This window comes from Anomaloglossus baeobatrachus, chromosome 3 (genome assembly GCF_048569485.1).
Source record: "Anomaloglossus baeobatrachus isolate aAnoBae1 chromosome 3, aAnoBae1.hap1, whole genome shotgun sequence".
In the NCBI taxonomy this organism is placed as follows: Eukaryota; Metazoa; Chordata; class Amphibia; order Anura; family Aromobatidae; genus Anomaloglossus; species Anomaloglossus baeobatrachus.
The window spans coordinates 378,461,264-378,483,485 of NC_134355.1; the positions used below are offsets into that span (position 1 = coordinate 378,461,264).

Sequence of the window (22,222 nt, forward strand, 5' to 3'; positions counted from 1 at the left end):
CAGCATGTTACAGGTTCCCTTTAATCCCCCAAACACCCCTTCAGGTCCGACGTAATCCACACTAGGTCCCACAACGCTTCCAGCACTGCTACATATCTGGAGCTCACAACAAGCCTCATAGAACAAGACTGCCTGCTGTGAGCAACACAGAGGAACTGAAGTGAGCTGTGCTATAAGCGGTGAGGTCATTCAGGTGATTTCCGGTCACAGCTTGAGTCCTCCAGCTAATCAAATAGTAAAAAAAAATATAGATATATTTATTATAGTAAAAATTATATATTATATATTAAAATATATAATATGAGACAAAAAAGACCAGTTGCACACTGTGAAAAAAACAACATAAATTCTACTTTTAACATAAATGGAGGTATTTAGAATATTATAATGGCCATTGTAATACCAGCCCAGCGCCCCTTCATGGCACCCTCCTTTGCTGGGTCCTACATTACACTGCATGTTTTCTGGGTTTTAAAAACCTACAAGATCAGCCGGTGAACAAAAAGGAGGCTAATGAAGCGTCTTGGAGCTGGGGTGCAAATCCAGCAAACAGAGCACCACTCCCTGTTATATGCATTATACCATAGGAAAAAACAGAATGAAACAGGGGTTCCCTTGCTGGTTTCCCACGCTGGTACTAACCTGACTTCAAACCGTACTGGCAGCACCTTTACAATGTGGACAGGTGCGTATCTGGATGGTGTATAAATATGAGCCTCCAGTAATCTGGTCTGTGCTGTGTACTGAAAGCTCCTCTGGTGAATATAGTTGTGTCCTCTCGCCTGCTTCACTCTCAGATGCACAAGATCGATGGAGGAAGAGGGAGCTGACGGCTCCCGGTTCCAACACAGTTTGCCACTGTATACAGGCCTTTGGATGTTTGGTCTGAGCTATAGATATAGGAGTAAATCTTCAAAATATTTGTAACATTCCTCATTAATACTGCACAAAAATATGCTATACGTTTCTAAATGATATTTTGATCTTATTTTTTAAATATACGTATTAGCCATACATCAGACTCTCTCCTGTTTCCATATCTACATAGAGCTCAGTAGAGAAGGATGTGACACGATCGACAGAAGCTGTCACCACTCCTGACATAACTGTTGGAAATCATTGTATTCCTCATAACTAAAGGGAATCTGTCATGGTTTTTACCATAATATAGGGGCAGAGACCTTGATTCCAGCAGTGTGTCACTTACTGGGCTGCTTAGTGTAATTTTGATAAAATCACGGATCAGCAGCAGATTATCATTAGAGGACTACTTGTTGTGCTGCAGGTAGTCCAGCATATTCATGAGCTCTGTAAAACTGCTAGATCTGCAGCAGAAAAAAACATTGATTTTATCAAAATGACAGCAAACAGCTCAGCAAGTGACACATCGCTGGAATCAGGGTCTCTGTCGCTACATTATGCTGCTCTCAGATGGGGGAGCAAAAACTTGGTGAGAGATTCACATTACAGAACTCTGGGGCATCTTTTCTTGTTTGTTTTTTTGTTATTTGTAGTACAAGTTTATAAATAAATTTGAAGGTGTTTTCCACTTTTGGAAAACCCCTGTTCCCACCTGAATTTTTATTTATTTTTTTGTTTTAACTGTGGTCACCCTCCTAAGTCTCTGCCGCTGCTCCCGGCGTTGGTCATCAGCAGTGCAGCCAGTTAGTGACTGCAGCAGCTTTGCCTGTGTTGCCTGCTTGAGCAGTCGAGCTCACTGCTTGGCTACAGCGCTATCGATGTCACGTCAGGGCTGCAGACAATAAAAGCAACTTGTCACTTTGGATAACTGTGAAATGGGCAGATATAGGGTCAATCTGGAGGTTAGTAGCATTAAGAAGGTTCCCGACTGCCTAACTGAAATTGTGGCTACTGGGAGCAAATTAAATTTATTTCTCCCTTGAGCTGCCGACTTTGTCACACAGGCATTTAGCCACAGAAATGTGAGCAGCGGCTGTAAGTGACCCGCCCCAGGGCCGTGGGGTACTCTGTTCCGGGCGTTGGATAATTGGATTATGTCACGGGGGCCTGTGCCCGGTCCCGTGGCCTTGATGGTTGCTAAAAGTCAGTAAATAATAATAAAAAAATAAATAAAAAAATTAAATAATAATAAAAAAAATGTATTTCGTGACGCCACCTACGGTTCCAGTATGGTTACTGTATGGTTCAGGATCTCTATGCCAGGTGAGTTGTGTGGCCTCCCTGCTGCGCTGTGTCTCTCCTTGGTCCTAGGCTGCCTGTAGCTATACCTTGTCGCTCTCTCACTGTCTTCACCTGTATGGCAGGCGGCGGGAGCTTCTCTAAGGGGCACTGCTGTACTCACTGCGGTCCCTAAGCATTGTGTAGCGGCTTTGCCTTCAGGTGCTGCTGCGGCCAGGAGATCTGCAGTCTCCCTGGCCTCCGGTCTTTATTGCTGGGCAGATTAGATCCCTCACAATCTCGGACGCCGGTGTCCGATAATCAGCGCTGTCCCTCGGGGATGAACCGGTCTGGCTCCACCTCCCCGGTCACTCCTCTTTTGCCTCACTTCTGGATTCCTCAGTCTGTCACACAGCTACTCGTGCGGGCTAAGCACTGCCCTCTCCATTTTCATGTCTCCCCTCTCCTTGCTCGAGCTCAACTCCAACTGTCTGTCTGACTCTGCCTCCAAACCTGGATTTAAAGGGGACTTCACCTGAACTCTGCTTGTTGAGCTCCCCCTCCAGGCTTGGAGTGGAAATGTTTTATGTGGGATTACCTGATGTGGAGATCCTTCCCTGCCCCAGGTACAGGTATATTTGTGGTGACTGAACCCTGGGGTGCCACATAAGCGCACCCCAGCACAGGTTAACAGCATTATACAATGTGACCTGTTCCCTTTTTAGGGTACATTCTCATAACTCAAAAATGCAGTAGATTTGCCATTGGGTATTAGCCTGTGAAAAATCTGTTGTGATTCCCAGTAACAGCATAGTGCCGGGGATGTAATGAAATATCCTGCACAGGCTGCGAAAAATACCTGCAGCAGAAATCTTTTATTTGCAGTGATATCTACAGTGGTTATCTACCCCCCATTTGTTTTTAAACATGAAGGCCATAGACTGTCTGAAGTGTTATTTACTGGTTGACTCTTCACAATGGATCCGTGAAAAATAGATGAAACTCAGCTGGAACATTGAAGTAATCAGAAAGTCTTCCATGTGCCACCTCTTTTAGGCCTAAAACACACTTCCGCAAAAAAAAGTATGTGTCTTACGGTCCGTTTTTCGGGTCCGTGTTCCGTTTTTTTAGGGGCGTTTCTCCGGTACGTATGGCATCCGTGTGATGGCGTGTGTGCGTGTGGCATGTCCGTATTGACATAAAATACGTACGTGTGCTGTCCATGTGCTGTCCGTTTTTAAAGGCCCGCATTCTTACCCAATTAACGATTTTAATCATTCATCATGAGATCCTGGTGTTGTTGTTTGCTTTCAACTGACCTGATAGATTGGAAACAAGTGTTGCAGATTTTGTGATGAAAAACGAACACGAACGATACGTGCTGAACACGGACATACTCCGTGTGCGGTCCGTGCAGGCACGGACCCATAGACTAAAGCGGGTCCGTGCCTGCGTGCTGCCGGCCAAAAACGGACATGTCGTCCGTGTAGAAAAGCGCACACACGTACTTACCACACGGAGACACGTTCCATGTGATTTTACGTGTGTGTGCCATCTACCATTGAATAACATGGGTCTCCGTGTGTACGTGTCTCCAGTACGTGCAAATACGTACCGCACACGTACAAAAAAAAAAACGGATGTGTGTTGCGGGTCTTATACGGATTCCTCTGCACTTTATGGCAGAGTATGATCTGCAAAACAGATGAAAATAGGACATGTTCTGAATCTCTCGGATGGGACACATCTGCTTTTTAAGTGGACTGATGTATGGATCAATAAAACTGCATAGGACTGTGTGCTGTAATGCTTGTATAGACACTGCGCTCAATCCTGTGTGTGATTTCTGTAATGGTCCATCTGGTGTAACCGTTCCTATATTTCCTGGTGATGCTGCTTCATACTAATTCTAAATATTACTAAAAGGTGTTGTTGCTGGTGCTGATTGTTCCTCTGCAGGGAGTCTCCTCTTGAGGAGTCATTCAACTGCGCAAGCCATTTCTTTAAAGTAGAACGTTTCCTAAGATCATGGCAATAGATAAAAATAAATCTAGCGCGTGACTCATTAGGTGCTGACTGCACCTGACTTAAAGGGAATCTGTCACCACTTTGACCATTTATAAATTGTGAATATGGGCATACAGGTGATAGACTGCTGAATAAAGTCCTACTTGTCTCTCATATCAGATGCCTTGTGGATAAATCCTCTATTATCACTTTATGTAAATGAGCTCTTCCAGGCTATGGGGCCCATGCTGCCTGGAAGATAACTCCGCCTCCAGCGATAAGGTAAAAGTGGTGACAGATTCCTTCTAAAGTCCTGAAAATAAATGATCATTAACCTCTTCCCACTGGTCATTTTTTTTTTTCTATTTATTTGCGCTTGGTTGAGATAATGGCCCCTTAGGCTGCTTTCACACATCCGGTTTTTCCTGTGCGGCACAATCTGGCGCTTTGCAGAAAAAACGCAACGGTTTTCTTTTGCTGCCGGTTGTGTTTTTTTTGCATAGACTTACATTAGTGCCGTATTGTGCCGCATGGGCTTGCGTTCTGTCCGGTTTTTGCCGGATGCGGCAGATTTAGCCGATGAGGCGGCCGGATGGAACGTTTCCTGGCACGTTTTTTTGTCCGGCAAAAAAACCCTGCATCGTGCCGCATCTGGCCGATGCGGCGTGATTTGAAATGCATGCCTATGGACGCTGCATGCGGCGTCCTGCGGCAAAAACCGCATCCGGCCGCCGCATGGTTTTTTTTCCATTGCACATGCTCAGTAGCCTGCCGCAAGCGGCAAAAACCAGATGGGCCGCATGTCAAAAAGTTATGCAAAGGATGCGGTTTTGTCGCCGCATCCGTTGCATAGGTTTTAGAGCCGGATTGGCCGGCTCTGCTAAAGCCGGAGGTGTGAAAGCTGCCTTAGCACTAACTTATCATCATGGCATCTGAGTGACGGAGCTTTCATCAGCCCCTGATGAACCGGAAAGGGGAAAGGGGAAAGGAGGCCTGGATTCTCTTTATCAAGCATCTGAATGATGCGTAGCCCACCTGATGTGTGAGCCTTGATTGTTAAGCACTGGATGCACTTTATATAGGTACCAGCAGTTGACGGTGAGTGGGGTTGCCATATAGCAAATTTAGGGTGCCAACCACTACTGTCTAGTACACAGAAGGGAGGATTTATCATAGGGTGTAAGTGCTGTTTTTTCTCCTGTTACTGATGCACTAGAAATGTTTATATATCGACGTATTGTCTGGTCTAATTTGTGTTTTATATACAACATGGATTTTAATTATGATTCAATTAAAATAAATGATTTCCTCAGTACACACAACATTGTCGGTTATAAGTGACTTAGGGAAAAAGTGTAGAATTGGTGGAGGAAGGTTAAACTAGATGGATCTAGGTCTCTTTTTTCAACCTAGGTAACTAACTATGTAAAAGTTAAGTTTTAAGAAGGGAATTTTTGTTAGGCTTGGTAAAAAGCAGTAATCATTTTTTTTTTTATGGGACTTGAGCTGCCAATCGTCTGCATAGTGCAATCTTGCTGTACTGCAGTATATAGAGAAAATAACGTTCCCAAGCTGGGCCTCATGGGAGGACTTAAAAGGTAGCCATGGGGGCTTTCAGAAGACCCCGGCTGCCATGGCAAACCAGTGGCATCTGTATCAATAATCGCGTCACTTCAATGCGGCTGTCAGTCACGAACCACTGACAAACAGCAGTGACTGGAGCGAGATCTACCTGTCTGCGCTGGAATTTAATGACATCCCATCTATCATTTATGTAAACCCCCTCAGCCAGTTTGCGACCTCTGGTTATGTGCTATACATATAAATGTGTATATAGCATTTATAGCAGTTGCTCTATTCAGATGGGAACTGAGACTATGGGAGGAAAGCCTCTATTCTAAAGTATAAGGGCAATGCGTCACCAGGTTTTTGCTAACCCATCTGAGAGCCGCATAATATAGGAGCAGAGACCCTGATGTGTCACTTACCGGGCTGATTAATAGTTTTCATAAAACTCCTCTTTCTCTGCTGCAGATTTACCAGTTTTCCGACTGCTGAGCTCTGTAGAAGTCTTCACACATCAGTGATTACCCACTTTCTATATACACTGTACATAGGCAGAAAGCTGCAAATCGGTGGTGGGACTACCCGGCAGCAGGTTTACTAGTCCTCTAGTGCTGATCTGCAGCTGGTTTTATAAAACTACGGCAAGAAGCCCAGTAAGTTAAATATGGGTCTGTGTCTAAGCAGTATGATGGCTTAAAGGGAACCTGTCAGGTTCAATATTCACCCAGAACCACGAGCAGTTCTGGGTGTATATTGCTAATCCCTGCCTAACCGTTCCTGTGTCTAGTAGCATACATAAAGAGATCTTTAGAAAAAGTATTTCTAAAGATCTTTTATGTTATGCTAATGAGCAAGGGGACTAGTTCCAAGGCTGTTAGTTCCTGCGCTCATTCCACCCTTTTAGTATGGTAGCATGCCCTCAAGGGTGTACTAATATGCTATTTAATACATCATCACCAGCGGTGATTCACGTAACTGTGACCGCTGATCTGTATTTCCGGCACTTCTGGTCTTGCGCAGCATGAAGCCAAGTGTACAGTACACATGCCGACTTCAGGGAGATCTAGTGCGCATGTCCGGAAGTGCCGGGACTTCGGATCAGTGGTCACAGCAGACTCAGGTACGCACGTCACCGCTGGTGATGGATGTTTGCATGCCTCTGTGGGCGTACTAACATGCTTAGAGGGCAGAATGAGCGCAGGAACTAACGCCCTTGTGATTAGTCCCTGCACTCATTAGCATATCATAAAGGATCTTTAGAAATACTTTTTCTAAAGATCCCTTTATCTATGCTAGTGTATACAGGGACGGTTAGGCAGGGATTAGCAATATACATCCAGAACTGCTCGTGGTTCTGGGTGAATATTGCACCTGACAGGTTCCCTTCAAGATTAGTTGGCAAAAACCTAGTGAGAAATTCCCTACAATTAGTCTTAACCTATTTGGAGATGGAAGAATGTCTAAAGTTTCACATTTAACTGTAAGATGTGTTTTTTTTTTTCTTTCTATTTATCCTAGGTGAAATATTACAGGCACTTAGCACCCGACCATTTACTGCAAGTATGTGAAAGAGTGGGACCCCTGCTGGAGAAAGAGATCCCTCAGAGCGTTCCCGGAGTCCTGACACTATTGGGAGCTGGCCGCCAGTCACTGCTGCGCACAAACAGAAGTAGGAGACCTCCACAAGTCCTTAGTTTTCAATGGATTGTGTGATTCTTGATATAATTTACTACCTGTTCATTCTTAGGCTGCAAGCATGTTGTGTGGAAGGGCTCGGCTCTTGCAGCTTTACACTGTGGAAGGCCTCCAGAGTCGCCGATTAATTATGGAAGCCCACCAAACTTGGGTGAGTGTAGAAATAAAAGGCATTCAGTGGCACATACCACATGAGCTACCACTTGTGTGCTGCTTACTGATGTGTTGGTTTTTTTTTTTTGTGTTATCTTTTTGGATCACTATTATTCGACATTTGGTGTTGTCATGCCATTTCGCCTCAACTCGTGACATTTACGATTAGCAGTGGTGTTTGCTGTGCAGACATGGGGGTCAGTGGGTGCTCTCGTCCGCTGCCCTGGAGGCCTTTAGAAAGACAGCATGGCCTAGGGCTCATTCCAATTGAACATCCGACCTCCTTAACTGTGGGCGGAACACTCCTCAGACAACACAGGGTGAGGGAATCACAATATTATGACTTTATTGGATCCCTAAACAATTTACGGCACATAGCACATAACCAGCAAAACCACAAAATGTAATCGGCAACAGTTTCTCACCCTTCCTCTGGCTCACCAGGGATTAGAATGTCCGTGCCTCAGAGCTTCCAGGGCTACTTACTCCAATCCAGCTACACCCCGCTTTCGGCGGGCACCCATCGAGAATGGAATAATGCCAGATTTGGAAGCTGGCTGAGGACCGCAAAGTCTGTAGTCTGGTGACTGTATTGTCCGAAGCTGGATTCCTTCCTTAGGTAGTCCTTGATGCCTCAGCCGAATCTTTGCATTCGATGCTGAAGTCCATGTAGTCTTATAATCCAGATTCAGCTATGGCTTGCCATTCGCATCCGCAGGTCCTAGATTGGTATCATGTTGCAAGAGTCAACCCGGGCAATGGACAGTCCTCCTTCTTATACCCCTGAGGTCTCCATTCAGACCATCGGGGTCTTCACGATTGGTGGATAAGATTGGGTTCTTATTGGCTTGATTTCAAGCCACATATAAAATATCCCTAGCAGTAATTGTCTCTAAGGCTACTTTCACACATCCGGATTTTTGCTCTGCGGCACAATATGGCGTTCTGCAGAAAAACCGCAACCGGATTTTGTAACGCTGGTTGCGTTTTTTTTTGCATAGACTTACATTAGTGCCGTATTGTGCTGCAGGGGCTTGCGTTCGGTCCGGTTTTTGCCGCATGCGGCAGATTTAGCCGATGCCGCGGTCGGATCGAACGTTCCCTGCAACGTTTTTTCTCCGGCAAAAAACATCGCATCGCGCCGCATCCGGCTGCTGCGGCGCATTTTTCAATGCATGCCTATGGAGGCCGGATGCGGCGCGATGCGGAAAAAACCGCATCCGCTCGCCGCATGCGGTTTTTTCCACTGCGCATGCTCAGTAGCATGCCGCAACCGGAAAAAACCGGACGGGCCGCATGTAAAAACTTATGCAAAGGATGCGGTGTTTTCGCCGCATCCGTTGCATAGTTTTCACAGCCGGATTGAGCCGCAGTGCTCAAACCGGATGTGTGAAAGTAGCCTTACAGTGACAAGGGAGAGACAGCCCAGCCACATCGCATCCAGCAATACAATGGAGGATCACACAAATGATTTGTCTGGGTATCTGATCCTCTCTGGCCCAGGTAATTACATGAGTCAACAAGAACTTTAAAGGCCCCGTCACACTAAGCAACATCGCTAGCAACATCGCTGCTAACGAACAACTTTTGTGACGTAACAGCGATGTTGCTAGTGATGTTGCTGTGTGTGACATCCAGCAACAACCTGGCCCCTGCTGTGAGGTCGTTGGTTGTTGCTGAATGTCCTGGGTCATTTTTTTAGTTGTTGCTGTCCCGCCGTGAAGCACAGATCGCTGTGTGTGACAGCAAGACAGCAACAACTAAATGTGCAGGCAGCAGGAGCCGGCTTCTGCGGAGGCTGGTAACCACAGTAAACATCGGGTAACCAAGAAGCCCTGTCCTTGGTTACCCGATATTTACCTTTGTTACCAGCCTCACTGTCAGTGCCGGCTCCTGCTCTGTGCACATGTAGCTGCAGGACACATCGGGTTAATTAACCCGATGTGTGCTGTAGCTAGGAGAGCAGGGAGCCAGTGCTAAGCAGTGTGCGCTGCTCCCTGCTCTGTGCACATTTAGCTGCAGTACACATCGGTAATTAACCTGATGTGTGCTGTAACTAGGAGAGCAAGGAGCCGGCGCTCAGTGTGCGCTGCTCCCTGCTCTGTGCACATTTAGCTGCAGTACACATCGGTAATTAACACGATGTGTGCTGTAACTAGGAGAGCAAGGAGCCAGCGCTCAGTGTGCGCTGCTCCCTGCTCTCTGCACGTGTAGCTGCAGTACACATCGGTAATTAACCCGATGTGTGCTGTAGCTAGGAGAGCAGGGAGCCAGCGCTAAGCATTGTGCGCTGCTCCCTGCTCTCTGCACATGTAGCTGCAGCACACATCGGGTAATTAACCCGATGTGTGCTGTAACTAGGAGAGCAGGGAGCCAGCGCTCAGTGTGCGCTGCTCCCTGCTCTCTGCACGTGTAGCTGCGTGCGCTGGTAACCAAGGTAAATATCGGGTTGGTTAACCGATATTTACCTTAGTTACCAAGCGCAGCATCTTCCACGCGGCGCTGGGGGCTGGTCACTGGTTGCTGGTGAGCTCACCAGCAACTCGTGTAGCGACGCTCCAGCGATCCCTGCCAGGTCAGGTTGCTGGTGGGATCGCTGGAGCGTCGCAGTGTGACATCTCACCAGCAACCTCCTAGCAACTTACCAGCGATCCCTATCGTTGTTGGGATCGCTGGTAAGTTGCTTAGTGTGACTGGACCTTTAGGGGTACTTCTCACATAGCGAGATCTCTGCTGAGTCACGGGTTTTGTGATGTACCAGTGACCTAATCAGCGATCTCGCTTTGTGTGACACTAAGCAGCGGCCTGGCCCCTGCTGTGAAATCGCTGATCGTTACACAGTGTTTTGGTTCATTTATTGCTCGTTGGTCTCCCGCTGTGCAGCACACATCGGCGTGTTTGATGGCGGGAGACCAACGAGCACCGACTCTGTGTTAGCAGCGTATGCTGGTAACAAAGGTAAATATCGGGTAACTAAGCAAAGCACTTTGCTTAGTAATCCGATGTGTACCCTAGCTACGTATACAGGGAGCCAGCGCTGGCAGCCTGTAAGCGGCGTACACTGGTAATCAGGGTAAATATCGGGTAACCAAGGAAAGCGCTTTGGTTAGTTACCCAATATTTACCCTTGTTACCAAGCGCAGCATTGTTACACGAGTCGCTGGTGGCTGGTGAGATCTGCCTGATTGACAGCTCACTAGCAACCCTGTAGCGATATACCAGCGATCCTGACCATGTCGTATCGTGGTCGGAATCGCTGGTACGTCGTTTAGTGAGACGTACCATAACACTAGACTCAATGAAACGAAACAATGAGAGGATTATCCCCGTTTATAAACAAAATATCTTCATGTCCGGCTGAATGTTAAGAAACTTTAACCCTTGCTAGGCACTGACAGTCTATGTCGTCACATTCGCTATTTTATAAATTTTATTCCAGCATGGCTAGAGCTGGATTTGTGCTGAGGCACACACCACGCGTCTGATACGCCTCTTCAGGAATCGGGAGCATCTAACTCAAGCATATCTCATCAAGACTGACATGAACACTACTAGTCTTGATGTATCGGGCCCATACTGATAGGAAAATGATTCCTATTGTGATTGCGTCACTTTGATCTACTGCTACATATACATGTTGTGTATATATTTGTTCTGGTTTCTTTGTGCCTTGTTTAAAATGCTGAATTTTGTTTTGTCTTTGTATCCACAAATATGGCCATGGTGGTATTTATCTTCCAGCAAGTACACTTTTTGCAAGAAAACTAAATGGAAAGTACAAGTTTCAGTCATTAGTGCCGACCGCGGTCTATCAGCACATGAAGATGCACAAGCGGATCCTAGGTCATCTCTCCTCTGTTTACTGTGTAACGTTTGATCGGACGGGTAGAAGGATATTTACAGTAAGTTGATACTTTTTGGGAGATTGCACAGCTGAGATTTTTTTCCAAAAATGTTAACTTGCTTAAATAAGCCATAACTGTGAAGAAAAAAAATACACTTTGTCTGATTATGCATTAACATCCCATGTTACAGGGCTCTGATGACTGCCTTGTGAAAATATGGGCCACAGATGATGGTCGTCTCCTTGCCACACTAAGAGGGCATGCTGCAGAAATATCTGACATGGCTGTGAACTATGAAAACACCATGATTGCTGCTGGCAGCTGTGACAAAATGATCAGAATATGGTGCCTAAGGACGTGTGCACCACTGGCCATTCTACAGGGACACAGTGCATCCATCACATCACTACAGGTAATGGATCACGAGGGTAAATCCTGGCATCAGCAGTACACAACATACAACAGGTTAGGTCAGGAAGGAAGATGCTGAGCTTGTGGAAGACCCTAGGTCCAAGGGTTAGCTGCAGCTGGTGTTTAGGTTTTTGTTTTTCAGTTTTGTGTCCTCTTTTCTTTTTTAATTTGCAGTTCTCACCCTTGTGCAGTGGGTCTAAGAGATACCTCTCTTCAACTGGAGCAGATGGGACAATTTGCTTCTGGCTTTGGGATGCAGGGACCCTGAAGTTTAAGTAAGTGTTTGGCTTATGGGTTGTCATTTACTTTCTTGAATGGTCTTGATGATTAATCTTAAAGGGAGCCTGTCACCAGATTATCCCCCTATAAGCTGCGGCCACACCAGTAAACCTTTATATACAGCACTAGAAGGTGGCCCGATTCTACGCATCGGGTATTCTAGAATTTATGTATTGTGTAGTTCATGTATGATTTTTGTTATATATATATATATAGAGAGAGATGTTGTTGTCTGTAGTTACCAAGTGTTTGTGTAGGCGCTGTACATGTTCTGGGTGTTGTCTGGGTGTGACGGGGGGTGAGAGCGGTGTTGTATGTGTGTTGCGTTGTTTGTGGAGCGCTGTGTGTCTGTAGCGTTGTGTGTGTGTTGCGCGGTTTGTGTGTGTGTGGTGTGTTTTGGGGGGAGGTATGTTTTGTGCAATGTGTGTGTTGTGCGGTATGTGCGTATATTTGTGTGTGCCGCGGTGTTTGTGTGTTGGGTGTTGTGTGTGTGCAGCGTTGTCTGTGTGTGTGGGTGTCTGTGTAGGGCAGTTGTTTGTGGTTCCCAGTGTGTGTGTGTGTGTGTGTGTGTGTGTGTGTGTGTGGTGTGTTGTGCAGTGCGCGCGCGTGTGTGTGTGCATCAGCCTCTCTTCTCTCAGCCTACCTCTCCCAGCCTCCCTCCTCCCAGCCTCCCTCAGCATCAGCCTCCCTCTCCCAGCCTCCCCAGCATTAGCCTCCGCCAGCATCAGCCTCTCTCCTTCCAGCCTCCTCCAGCATCAGCCTCCCTCTCCCAGCCTTCCCCAGGATCAGCCTCTCTCCTCCCAGCCTCCGTCCTCCCAGCCTTCCCCAGCATCAGCTTTCCCCTCCCAGGCTCCCTCAGCATCAGCCTTCCCCAGCATCAGCCTCTCTCCTCCCAGCCTCAGCCTCTCTCCTTCCAGCCTCCCCCAGCATCAGCCTCTCTCCTTCCAGCTTCCCTCAGCATCAGCCTCCCCTTCCCAGCCTTCCTCAGGATCAGCCTCTCTCCTCCCAGCCTCCTTCCTCCCAGCCTCCCTCAGCATCAGCCTTCTGCTCCCAGTCTCCCCCAGCATCAGCCTCCCCATGCATCAGCCTCCACCAGCATCAGCCTCTCTCCTTCCAGCCTCTCTCCTTCCAGCCTCCCCCAGCATCAGCCTCCCCTTCCCAGCCTTCCCCAGGATCAGCCTCTCTCCTCCCAGCCTCCTTCCTCCCAGCCTCCCTCTCCCAGCCTCCCTCAGCATCAGCCTTCCGCTCCCAGTCTCCCCCAGCATCAGCCTCCCCAAGCATCAGCCTCCACCAGCATCAGCCTCTCTCCTTCCAGCCTCCCCCAGCATCAGCCTCTCTCCTTCCAGCCTCCCTCAGCATCAGCCTCCCGTTCCCAGCCTTCCCCAGGATCAGCCTCTCTCCTCCCAGCCTCCTTCCTCACAGCCTTCCCCTCCCAGTCTCCCCCAGCATCAGCCTCCCCAAGCATCAGCCTCCACCAGCATTAGCCTCTCTCCTTCCAGCCTCCCCCAGCATCAGCCTCCCCAAGCATCAGCCTCCACCAGCATCAGCCTCCCTCGTCCCAGCCTCCCCCTCCCAGCCTCCCCCAGCATCAGCCTCTCTCCTCCCAGCCTTCCCCATGATCAGCCTCTCTGCTCCCAGCCTCCTCCAGCACGCCGTGCTCCTCTGCCGACACTCACACACCCGATCGCATCCACTCACACACACCCGATCGCATCCACTCACACACACCCGATCGCATCCACTCACACACACCCGATCGCATCCACTCACACACACCCGATCGCATCCACTCACACACACCCGATCGCATCCACTCACACACACCCGATCGCATACACTCACACACACAGACACTGACGATATCGCACATACGCGCTTATACTCACAACATCCGGGGATATCACATGCTTCTGGCCATGTGATCCTCCGGCAGGTCCTGGAAGATCACAACAGCACAGTATCGCCGCCGAGAAGCAAGCGATATCCCAGGATGTTGTGAGTATGTGGATGCGATGTGATGTGTGTGTGTGAGTGAGTGATCTGATTTGTGTGTGTGTATGTGTGTGCTGTTATGTGTGTGCTGTTATGTGTCTGTATTTTCCGCCGCTGCAGGACCTTGATGTGTGGATGCGATGTGATGTGTGTGTGAGGTGTGTATGAGAGTGAGTGTGAGCCGGTGTACACTGGTAACTATGATACACATCGGGTAACTAAGGGACCTTAGTTACCCGATGTGTATAATGGTTACCAGCTTTCACGGCCTCCGTGAAGATCCCAGCATCGCAAGGTTATGTCTGGCGCTGCTGGGATCCTGACGGAGCCGGTGTAGAAGCAAGAGATATCCCAGCATGTTGTGATGTGTGAGGTGTGTGTGAGAGTGAGTGTGAGAGTGAGTGTGATCTGATGTGTGTGTGTGTACTCACCTGGGAATTGGGGCTCCGTGTCAGTTGGGCCAGAGCGAGCGTGCATTGCGTGAGGGGGGCGGGGCCTGCAGAGAGCCGGGGCGAGAGGCCAATCCGTGTGGGGGGGCGGGGCCATGGCGAGCCCAGCGGCCAATCAGCTTTGTGTCACCGTAAGGACACAATTTCGGAGCATGACAGACAGACAGACAGACAGACAGACAGACAGACAGACAGACAGAGACAGACAGACAGAGACAGACAGACAGAGACAGACAGACAGAGACAGACAGACAGAGACAGACAGACAGAGACAGACAGACAGAGACAGACAGACAGAGACAGACAGAGACAGACAGAGACAGACAGAGACAGACAGAGACAGACAGAGACAGACAGAGACAGACAGAGACAGACAGACAGAGACAGACAGACAGAGACAGACAGAGACAGACAGACAGACAGACAGACAGACAGACAGACAGACAGACAGACAGACAGACAGACAGACAGACAGACAGACAGAATAAGGCAATTATATATATAGATTCTAGAATACTGTATAGAAGTGCCCAGACCAATCTCTTTAACGTATAAAGAATCTTTTATTACTTTCACCTGCGGGGCGGGCCGGTCCGATACTGGTCTTCTAACTTCCATTCATCACTGTCCTCCCCTGCTCTATGTGGATGACTTGTCCTACGTCATCTACACAGAGGCCCACCATTGCGCTCCTCCGCTAATCAAAGTATTGTAGTGTGCATGCACGAGCGGACCTTTCCTTGCTCCTGGGCATTACAGATTGCATTGCAGATCAGAGTGCGCAGGAGCGCAATGGCGGACTCTGTGTGGATGATGTAGGATGCGTCATCCACATGGTGCAGGGAAGGAGGACGACAATGGAAGGACGAGAGGAGGCGTTGGACCGGACCGCCCTGAAGGTGAATATAATAACTGTTTTTTGTTTTTTTCCAGTTATACAGAGCGGCCTGGGCACTTATATACAGTATTGTAGAATGCTGTATATAAGGGCTGTGTGGTGCTGGCCACCGCTTATAGGGAAAAAACCTGGTGACTGAGTCCCTTTTAATATTTGCGTTTGTCCCTCCCCTAAATACACCTTTTTGTATTATTTTTACTTTTTTGTTGATATAGCCATACGATGGCTTGCTTTTTGCAGGACAAGATGTAGTTTTCACTGACGCCATAAATTATGTATTATAATGTACTGAAAAGCTGTGAAAAAACCCTTTCTAAGTGGGATGAAATGGTGGGGAAAAAAAAAGACTCACATTTGGGGGTGGAATTGGTGCTTGTGCCTGTTTTTACAGCTTTCATTGTATGGTAGAAATGACCTGGAAACATTGTGGTAATACCAAATTTGCACAGCATTTTTTTATACCAATTTGAAGTACATAAATACATTTTAACTGCTTTATATTCCATGTTTTTGGGTAAGTGTGGTGACTGAAACGCCTCAATACTTTAGTTACAATTTACGCTTTTACCATACTAGTTAATTCATTTTATAGTCGTTGTGATACCAAATTGTTTCAATATTTTTTCAGAACTCTTTAATTTTAATGGGCGGAGGGAAGGGGTGGTGATTTGAATATATGTATTTTTTTCTTTATAAGCTACATTTTTACTTTCATATTTTTAGTTTCCGTATAGGACTTTAACCTGTAGTCATCCAATTGCTTATACCAAGTACTGCAATACTATAGCATTACAGTAATAATGAAAATTGTGGTCTACAATGAAGCGGTCTGTAGTTGAGCTTCAGTGGAGCACCATGTTGGCAGTGATGAGGGCTTTAGTAAGACTTCGGCTACCACGTTAACCCAACGAGAACCTGCAACCGCTCTATTTAAATTTTGTGGTCAGACATTAACAATGCCATACAGACGGTTAATAGCAGCAATCGGTGGTCCACTCGCTGTACCCGCTGCTTCAAAAAGCCTGCCAAGCATGATTTAAACACCATATCTTTAGATAAATAGCGTTTTGGAAGGTTACTGGTTCCATTTGCGTTTGACATAGGGCGGGTTTGTGTTATGTAGCGTTGTTTTGTCACTATACATAGCCACTGGCATCATATAACTTAATGTGGCTCAGTCAGAGAATGAATGAGCTTCTGCTTTTTGTGAAGTTTGTAAAATAATTTCTTTGCTCTTCTAGCCCTCGACCTGCGAAGTACACCGAGCGGCCTCGTCCTGGGGTACAGATGATTTGTTCCTCATTTAGCTCTGGTGAGAAACCAACTTATTTCACTTTATCCTTATATTTCTTATATTTGCATGCACTTCTGCTTAATATGATGGTAATATTTAACTCCCTGTATACTGACTATCTCTCCTTTCTTGTTTGCTACTGATATAAACATTGTTTCATATCCCTTTGTGCAGGAGAGCACAATGTTTACTGGTCCATACACTACAATGTCAGACTAAAGGGAACCTGTCAAGATTAATGTTGCAAAAATGGCCATTCCAGAGAGAACTGTGCTTGACATATAGGTCTGTCTTGATGCAGAAATGGGCTCCAGAGACTCCCTCTGCCTCTTGCCATAAATTTGTCAAGTTTAAAGGAGCAATCTGGGTAAAATTTTTTGGTATGCATAAAACCTTTTTACCGGTATTGCTCCTTTTAACTTCCTTCACTTCTGTGACAGTGGTAGCAGCACAGTACCTCCTATAACAATGCTTTATTAATACCTACCTGCTCCAGTCCTAGGCAGTGTCTATACCTTTCTGATAAGGTGCTCCAGATTTTACACCCCTGACTTAATGAATGCCAAATGCTGTGCGTGACTTATTATTCTTAACCCCTTCAGCCCCGGGGCACTTTCCGTTTTTGTGTTTTTGTTTTTTGCTCCCCTTCTTCCGAGAGCCGTAACTTTTTTATTTTTCCGTCAATCTTGCCATATGAGGGCTTGTTTTTTGCGGGACAAGTTGTACTTTTAAATGAAATCATAAGTTTTACCATATGGTGTACTGGAAAGCAGCAAAAAAATTCCAAGTGTGGAAAAATTGCAAAAAAAGTGTGATGGCACAATAGTTTTTGGGATGTTTTATTCACGGTGTTCACTATATGGTAAAACTGATGTGTGGGTATGATACCTGAGGTCGGTGCGAGTTTGTAGACACCAAACATGTATAGGTTTACTTGTATCTAAGGGGTTAAAAAAAATTCACAAGTTGTCCAATAAAAGTGGCGCACGTTTTGCGCCATTTTCCGAAACACGTAGCGTTCTTGTTTCTTCAGCGCTCTATTGGGAGACCCAGACGATTGGGGTATAGCTACTGCCCTCCGGAGGCCACACAAAGCACTACACTAAAAAGTGCAAGGCCCCTCCCCTTCTGGCTATACCCCCCCCCGTGGTATCACGGGTTCTCCAGTTTTCAAGCTTTGTGCGAAGGAGGTCAGACATCCACGCATGGCTCCACAGATTTTAGTCAGCAGTAGCTGCTGACTATTTCGGATGGAAGAAAAGAGGGCCTATATAGGGCCCCCAGCATGCTCCCTTCTCACCCGTGGATGGTGTTGTAAGGTTGAGGTACCTATTGCTGGTACAGGGGCTGGAGCCCCACATGCTGTTTTCCTTCCACATCCCCTTGTAGGGCTCTGTGGAAGTGGGATCCTGCCGGCCTCTAAGCTCTGACGCCGGGCTCCATCCACAGACCCATAGCACCTGATGGATACGGAGCAGGAGTACAATCAGGGACAAGGCCCTGCATCATACAGGTACTCTGTGTCCCCGGCAGGCACAGACACACTCCGGGCTGGCTGGGTGTTGTAGTGCGCCGGGGACCGTAACGATTGAGTTGGTGTTCCTGCAGTTTACTGGGGGACTTTTTGTGTTGTGGGAACGCAGCGCCGACCCCCACTGGACCGGCGGCGCTGCTGTGACTAATAGTGCGCCGGGGACACGCCGACCGCGCTTTTACGGCGGCGGCGTTTATAAATCCAGTCCCCGGCTTTTGCGGCCTAGCTCCGCTTCGTTCCCGCCCCCTCCCTGTCAATCAGGGTAGGGGAGAGACGCTGTTTCGCAGCAGCGACGAGGGCTGGAGCCTGATTTACATGCTCCAGCCCTCTCACTAGGCACAGAGGGAAGCAGGCTTCCCGCTCTTAGTCAGGAACGCCCAGGGCCCGCCCCCCCTCCTCTCCCAGGATGCCGGCAGCCATTACATGCAGTCTGGCTGGAGGAAGGACGCAAGGCTCTGGGAGACCTGGACTAGGGGGCTTTTGGAGACCACACACCCGCTCTTAAGCGGGCGGTAAGCGGCATTTCAGCTGGCCCCTCTAGTGCCTCACTGTGTATTGGTGTACTGTGTCACCAGATATATATATTTATTTATTTCTTGCACTGTGAGGTCGCTTCCTGGCTGGATACCCCAGATCGCTCTGAGGAGGCAGCAACATGTCATCCACAAAACGCAAGGCTGCCAAGGCTAGGGCTGTGTACACTGCGTGTGCTGCATGTGGGGCTGCTCTACCAGCAGGTTCCAAAGACCCCCATTGTGTGCAATGCTCAGATCCGGTGCTGCTTCGCCAGCCGGAGTCCGGAGGGGTAGTGACCCAGGCTGAGACGTTTGTAAGTCCTGCCCCGGTGTCAGGGACAGACTTTGCAGTTTTTGCTGATGGAATGTCTGTGACTATGGCAAAAATCCTTGAAACTTTGCAATCCATGACTGGGGCTCAGTCTATGGACACGGCGAGGTCTCTGTCCTCTAATCCCCCTCAGTTGGAATTAGTCCAGACTGCAAGGGGGTCCCCGGCTTCCCAGGCTGAGTATTATGACTCAGATGATAGCCCCAGCCACCCTAAGCGAGCTCGCTGGGAAAGACCCTCAACGTCATCACACTGCTCAGGGTCTCAGCGCAATCAGTCGCCCTGTGATGCGTCTGAAGAGAGTGATCAGGAGTCTTATCCTGGAACCCCTCTCAATCTGGATACCCCGGATGGGGACGCCATGGTAAACGATCTTATCTCAGCCATCAATAGACTGTTAGATATTTCTCCCCCAGCTCCTTCAGCAGAGGAGGCAGCTGCAGAGCAGGAGAAGTTTCGTTTTCTCTATCCCAAGCGTAAATTAAGTGCTTTCTTGGATCACTCTGACTTCAGAGAGTCAATCCAGAAACACGATGCTCATCCAGAAAGGCGTTTCTCTAAACGTTCTAAGGATACACGTTTTCCTTTCCCCCCTGATGTGGTCAAGCGCTGGACCCAGTGTCCAAAAGTAGACCCCCCGATTTCCAAACTTGCAGCTAGATCCATAGTTGCAGTGGAGGATGGCGCTTCACTTAAGGATGCCAATGACAGACAGATGGACCTTTGGTTAAAATCTGTCTATGAAGCTATCGGCGCGTCGTTTGCTCCAGCATTCGCAGCCGTATGGGCACTCCAAGCTATTTCAGCTGGTTTAGCAAAAGTGGATGCTATCATACATCCAGCGGTGCCGCAAGTGGCGTCCCTTACCTCGCAGATGTCTGCGTTTGCGTCTTACGCTATCAATGCGGTCCTAGAATCTACCAGCCGCACCTCTATGGCGTCCGCCAATTCGGTAGTTTTGCGCAGAGCCTTGTGGTTAAAGGACTGGAAAGCAGATGCTGGTTCCAAAAAAAAAAATGTTTAACCAGCTTGCCTTTATCTAGAGATAGACTGTTTGGCGAGCCATTGGCTGACATCATTAAACAGTCCAAGGGTAAAGACTCTTCCTTACCCCAGCCCAGATCAAGCAAACCTCAGCAGAAAAAATGGCAGCAGAGGTTTCAGTCCTTTCGAGGTTCGGGCAAGACACAATTCTCCTCGTCCAAAGGGACTCAGAGGACGCAAAGAGTCTCAGATTCCTGGCGGGCTCACGCACGCCCCAAGAAAGCAAATGGAGGAACCGCTTCCAAAGCGGCTACCTCATGACTTCCAGCCCCCCCCCTCCGCATCTCCGGTCGGGGGCAGGCTCTCCCGCTTTTCCGACATTTGGATGTCACAGGTCAAAGACCGGTGGGTGACAAACATTTTGTCTCGCGGGTACAGAATCGAGTTCAGTTCTCGTCCTCCAGCTCGGTTCTTCAGAACCTCCCCACATCCAGACCGAGCAGATGCCCTGCTGCAGGCGGTGGACTCCCTAAGAGCGGAAGGAGTAGTGGTTCCTGTACCGCCTCAGGAACAAGGGCGAGGGTTTTTACTCCAATCTCTTTGTGGTTCCAAAAAAGGACGGCTCGTTCCGTCCTGTTCTGGATCTAAAGCTGCTCAACAAACATGTGCACGCCAGACGGTTCCGGATGGAAACCCTCCGCTCTGTCGTTGCCTCAATGTCTCAAGGAGACTTCCTTGCCTCAATAGACATCAAAGATGCTTATCTCCACGTGCCAATTGCTACAGAACATCAACGTTTTCTACGTTTTGTGATAGGAAACGACCATCTTCAGTTCGTAGCTCTGCCATTCGGTCTGGCGACAGCCCCCCGGGTCTTCACCAAGGTCATGGCGGCGGTGGTAGCAGTCTTGCACTTTCAGGGACACTCGGTGATCCCTTACCTAGACGATCTACTTGTCAAGGCACCCTCTCAAGAGGCATGCCAACTCAGTCTACATGCTACGCTGGAGACTCTACAGACGTTCGGATGGATCATCAACTTTCCAAAGTCGAATCTGTCACCGTCACAGTCTCTAACGTATCTTGGCATGGAGTTTCATACTCGAGCAGCGAGAGTGAAGCTTCCGCTGAACAAGCAGCGGTCCCTACAGACAGGGGTGCAATCCCTCCTTCAAGGCCAGTCGCACCCCTTACGGCGCCTCATGCACTTCCTCGGGAAGATGGTGGCAGCCATGGAAGCAGTTCCCTTTGCGCAGTTTCATCTGCGCCCACTTCAATGGGACATTCTCCGCCAATGGGACGGGAAGTCAACGTCCCTGGACAGGAAAGTCTCTCTTTCCCAGACGGCCAAGGACTCTCTACAATGGTGGCTCCTTCCCACCTCATTGTCTCAGGGAAGATCCTTCCTGCCCCCATCCTGGGCAGTGGTCACGACAGATGCGAGTCTGTCAGGGTGGGGAGCAGTGTTTCTCCACCACATGGCCCAGGGGACGTGGACTCCGCAGGAGTCCACCCTTCAGATCAATGTTCTGGAAATCAGGGCAGTGTATCTTGCCCTACTGGCCTTCCAACAGTGGCTGGAAGGAAAGCAGATCCGAATCCAGTCGGACAACTCCACAGCGGTGGCATACATCAACCACCAAGGAGGGACGCGCAGTCGGCAAGCCTTCCAGGAAGTCCGGCGCATTCTAATGTGGGTGGAGGACACAGCATCCACCATATCCGCGGTTCACATCCCAGGCGTAGAAAATTGGGAAGCAGACTTCCTCAGTCGCCAGGGCATGGACGCAGGGGAGTGGTCCCTTCACCCGGACGTGTTTCAGGAAATCTGTCGCCGATGGGGAGTGCCGGACGTCGACCTAATGGCGTCCCGGCACAACAACAAGGTCCCGGCATTCATGGCGAGGTCGCGCGATCAAAGAGCTCTGGCGGCAGACGCATTAGTTCAAGATTGGTCGCAGTTCCGGCTCCCATACGTCTTCCCACCTCTGGCACTCTTGCCCAGAGTGTTACGCAAGATCAGATCCGATTGCAGCCGCGTCATACTCGTCGCCCCAGACTGGCCGAGGAGATCGTGGTATCCGGATCTGTGGTCACTGCCAGACCGACCAGACTTACTGTCCCAAGGGC

The 22,222-nt window shown here is 48.5% G+C and overlaps 1 protein-coding gene across 2 annotated transcripts in view; it reads left to right on the forward strand.

Annotated features, from left to right (window-relative positions):
- The window catches only part of PHIP (PHIP subunit of CUL4-Ring ligase complex), a 311,948-nt gene that overhangs the window by 56,968 nt on the left and 232,758 nt on the right, over positions 1-22,222 (forward strand). For both annotated transcript variants that reach the window (XM_075340176.1, XM_075340177.1), the window contains exons 5-10: positions 7,231-7,381; positions 7,460-7,558; positions 11,302-11,462; positions 11,596-11,817; positions 11,991-12,091; positions 16,676-16,746. In XM_075340176.1, coding sequence (XP_075196291.1) covers positions 7,231-7,381; positions 7,460-7,558; positions 11,302-11,462; positions 11,596-11,817; positions 11,991-12,091; positions 16,676-16,746 — 805 coding nt within the window. The remainder of the gene's footprint in view (positions 1-7,230; positions 7,382-7,459; positions 7,559-11,301; positions 11,463-11,595; positions 11,818-11,990; positions 12,092-16,675; positions 16,747-22,222) is intronic.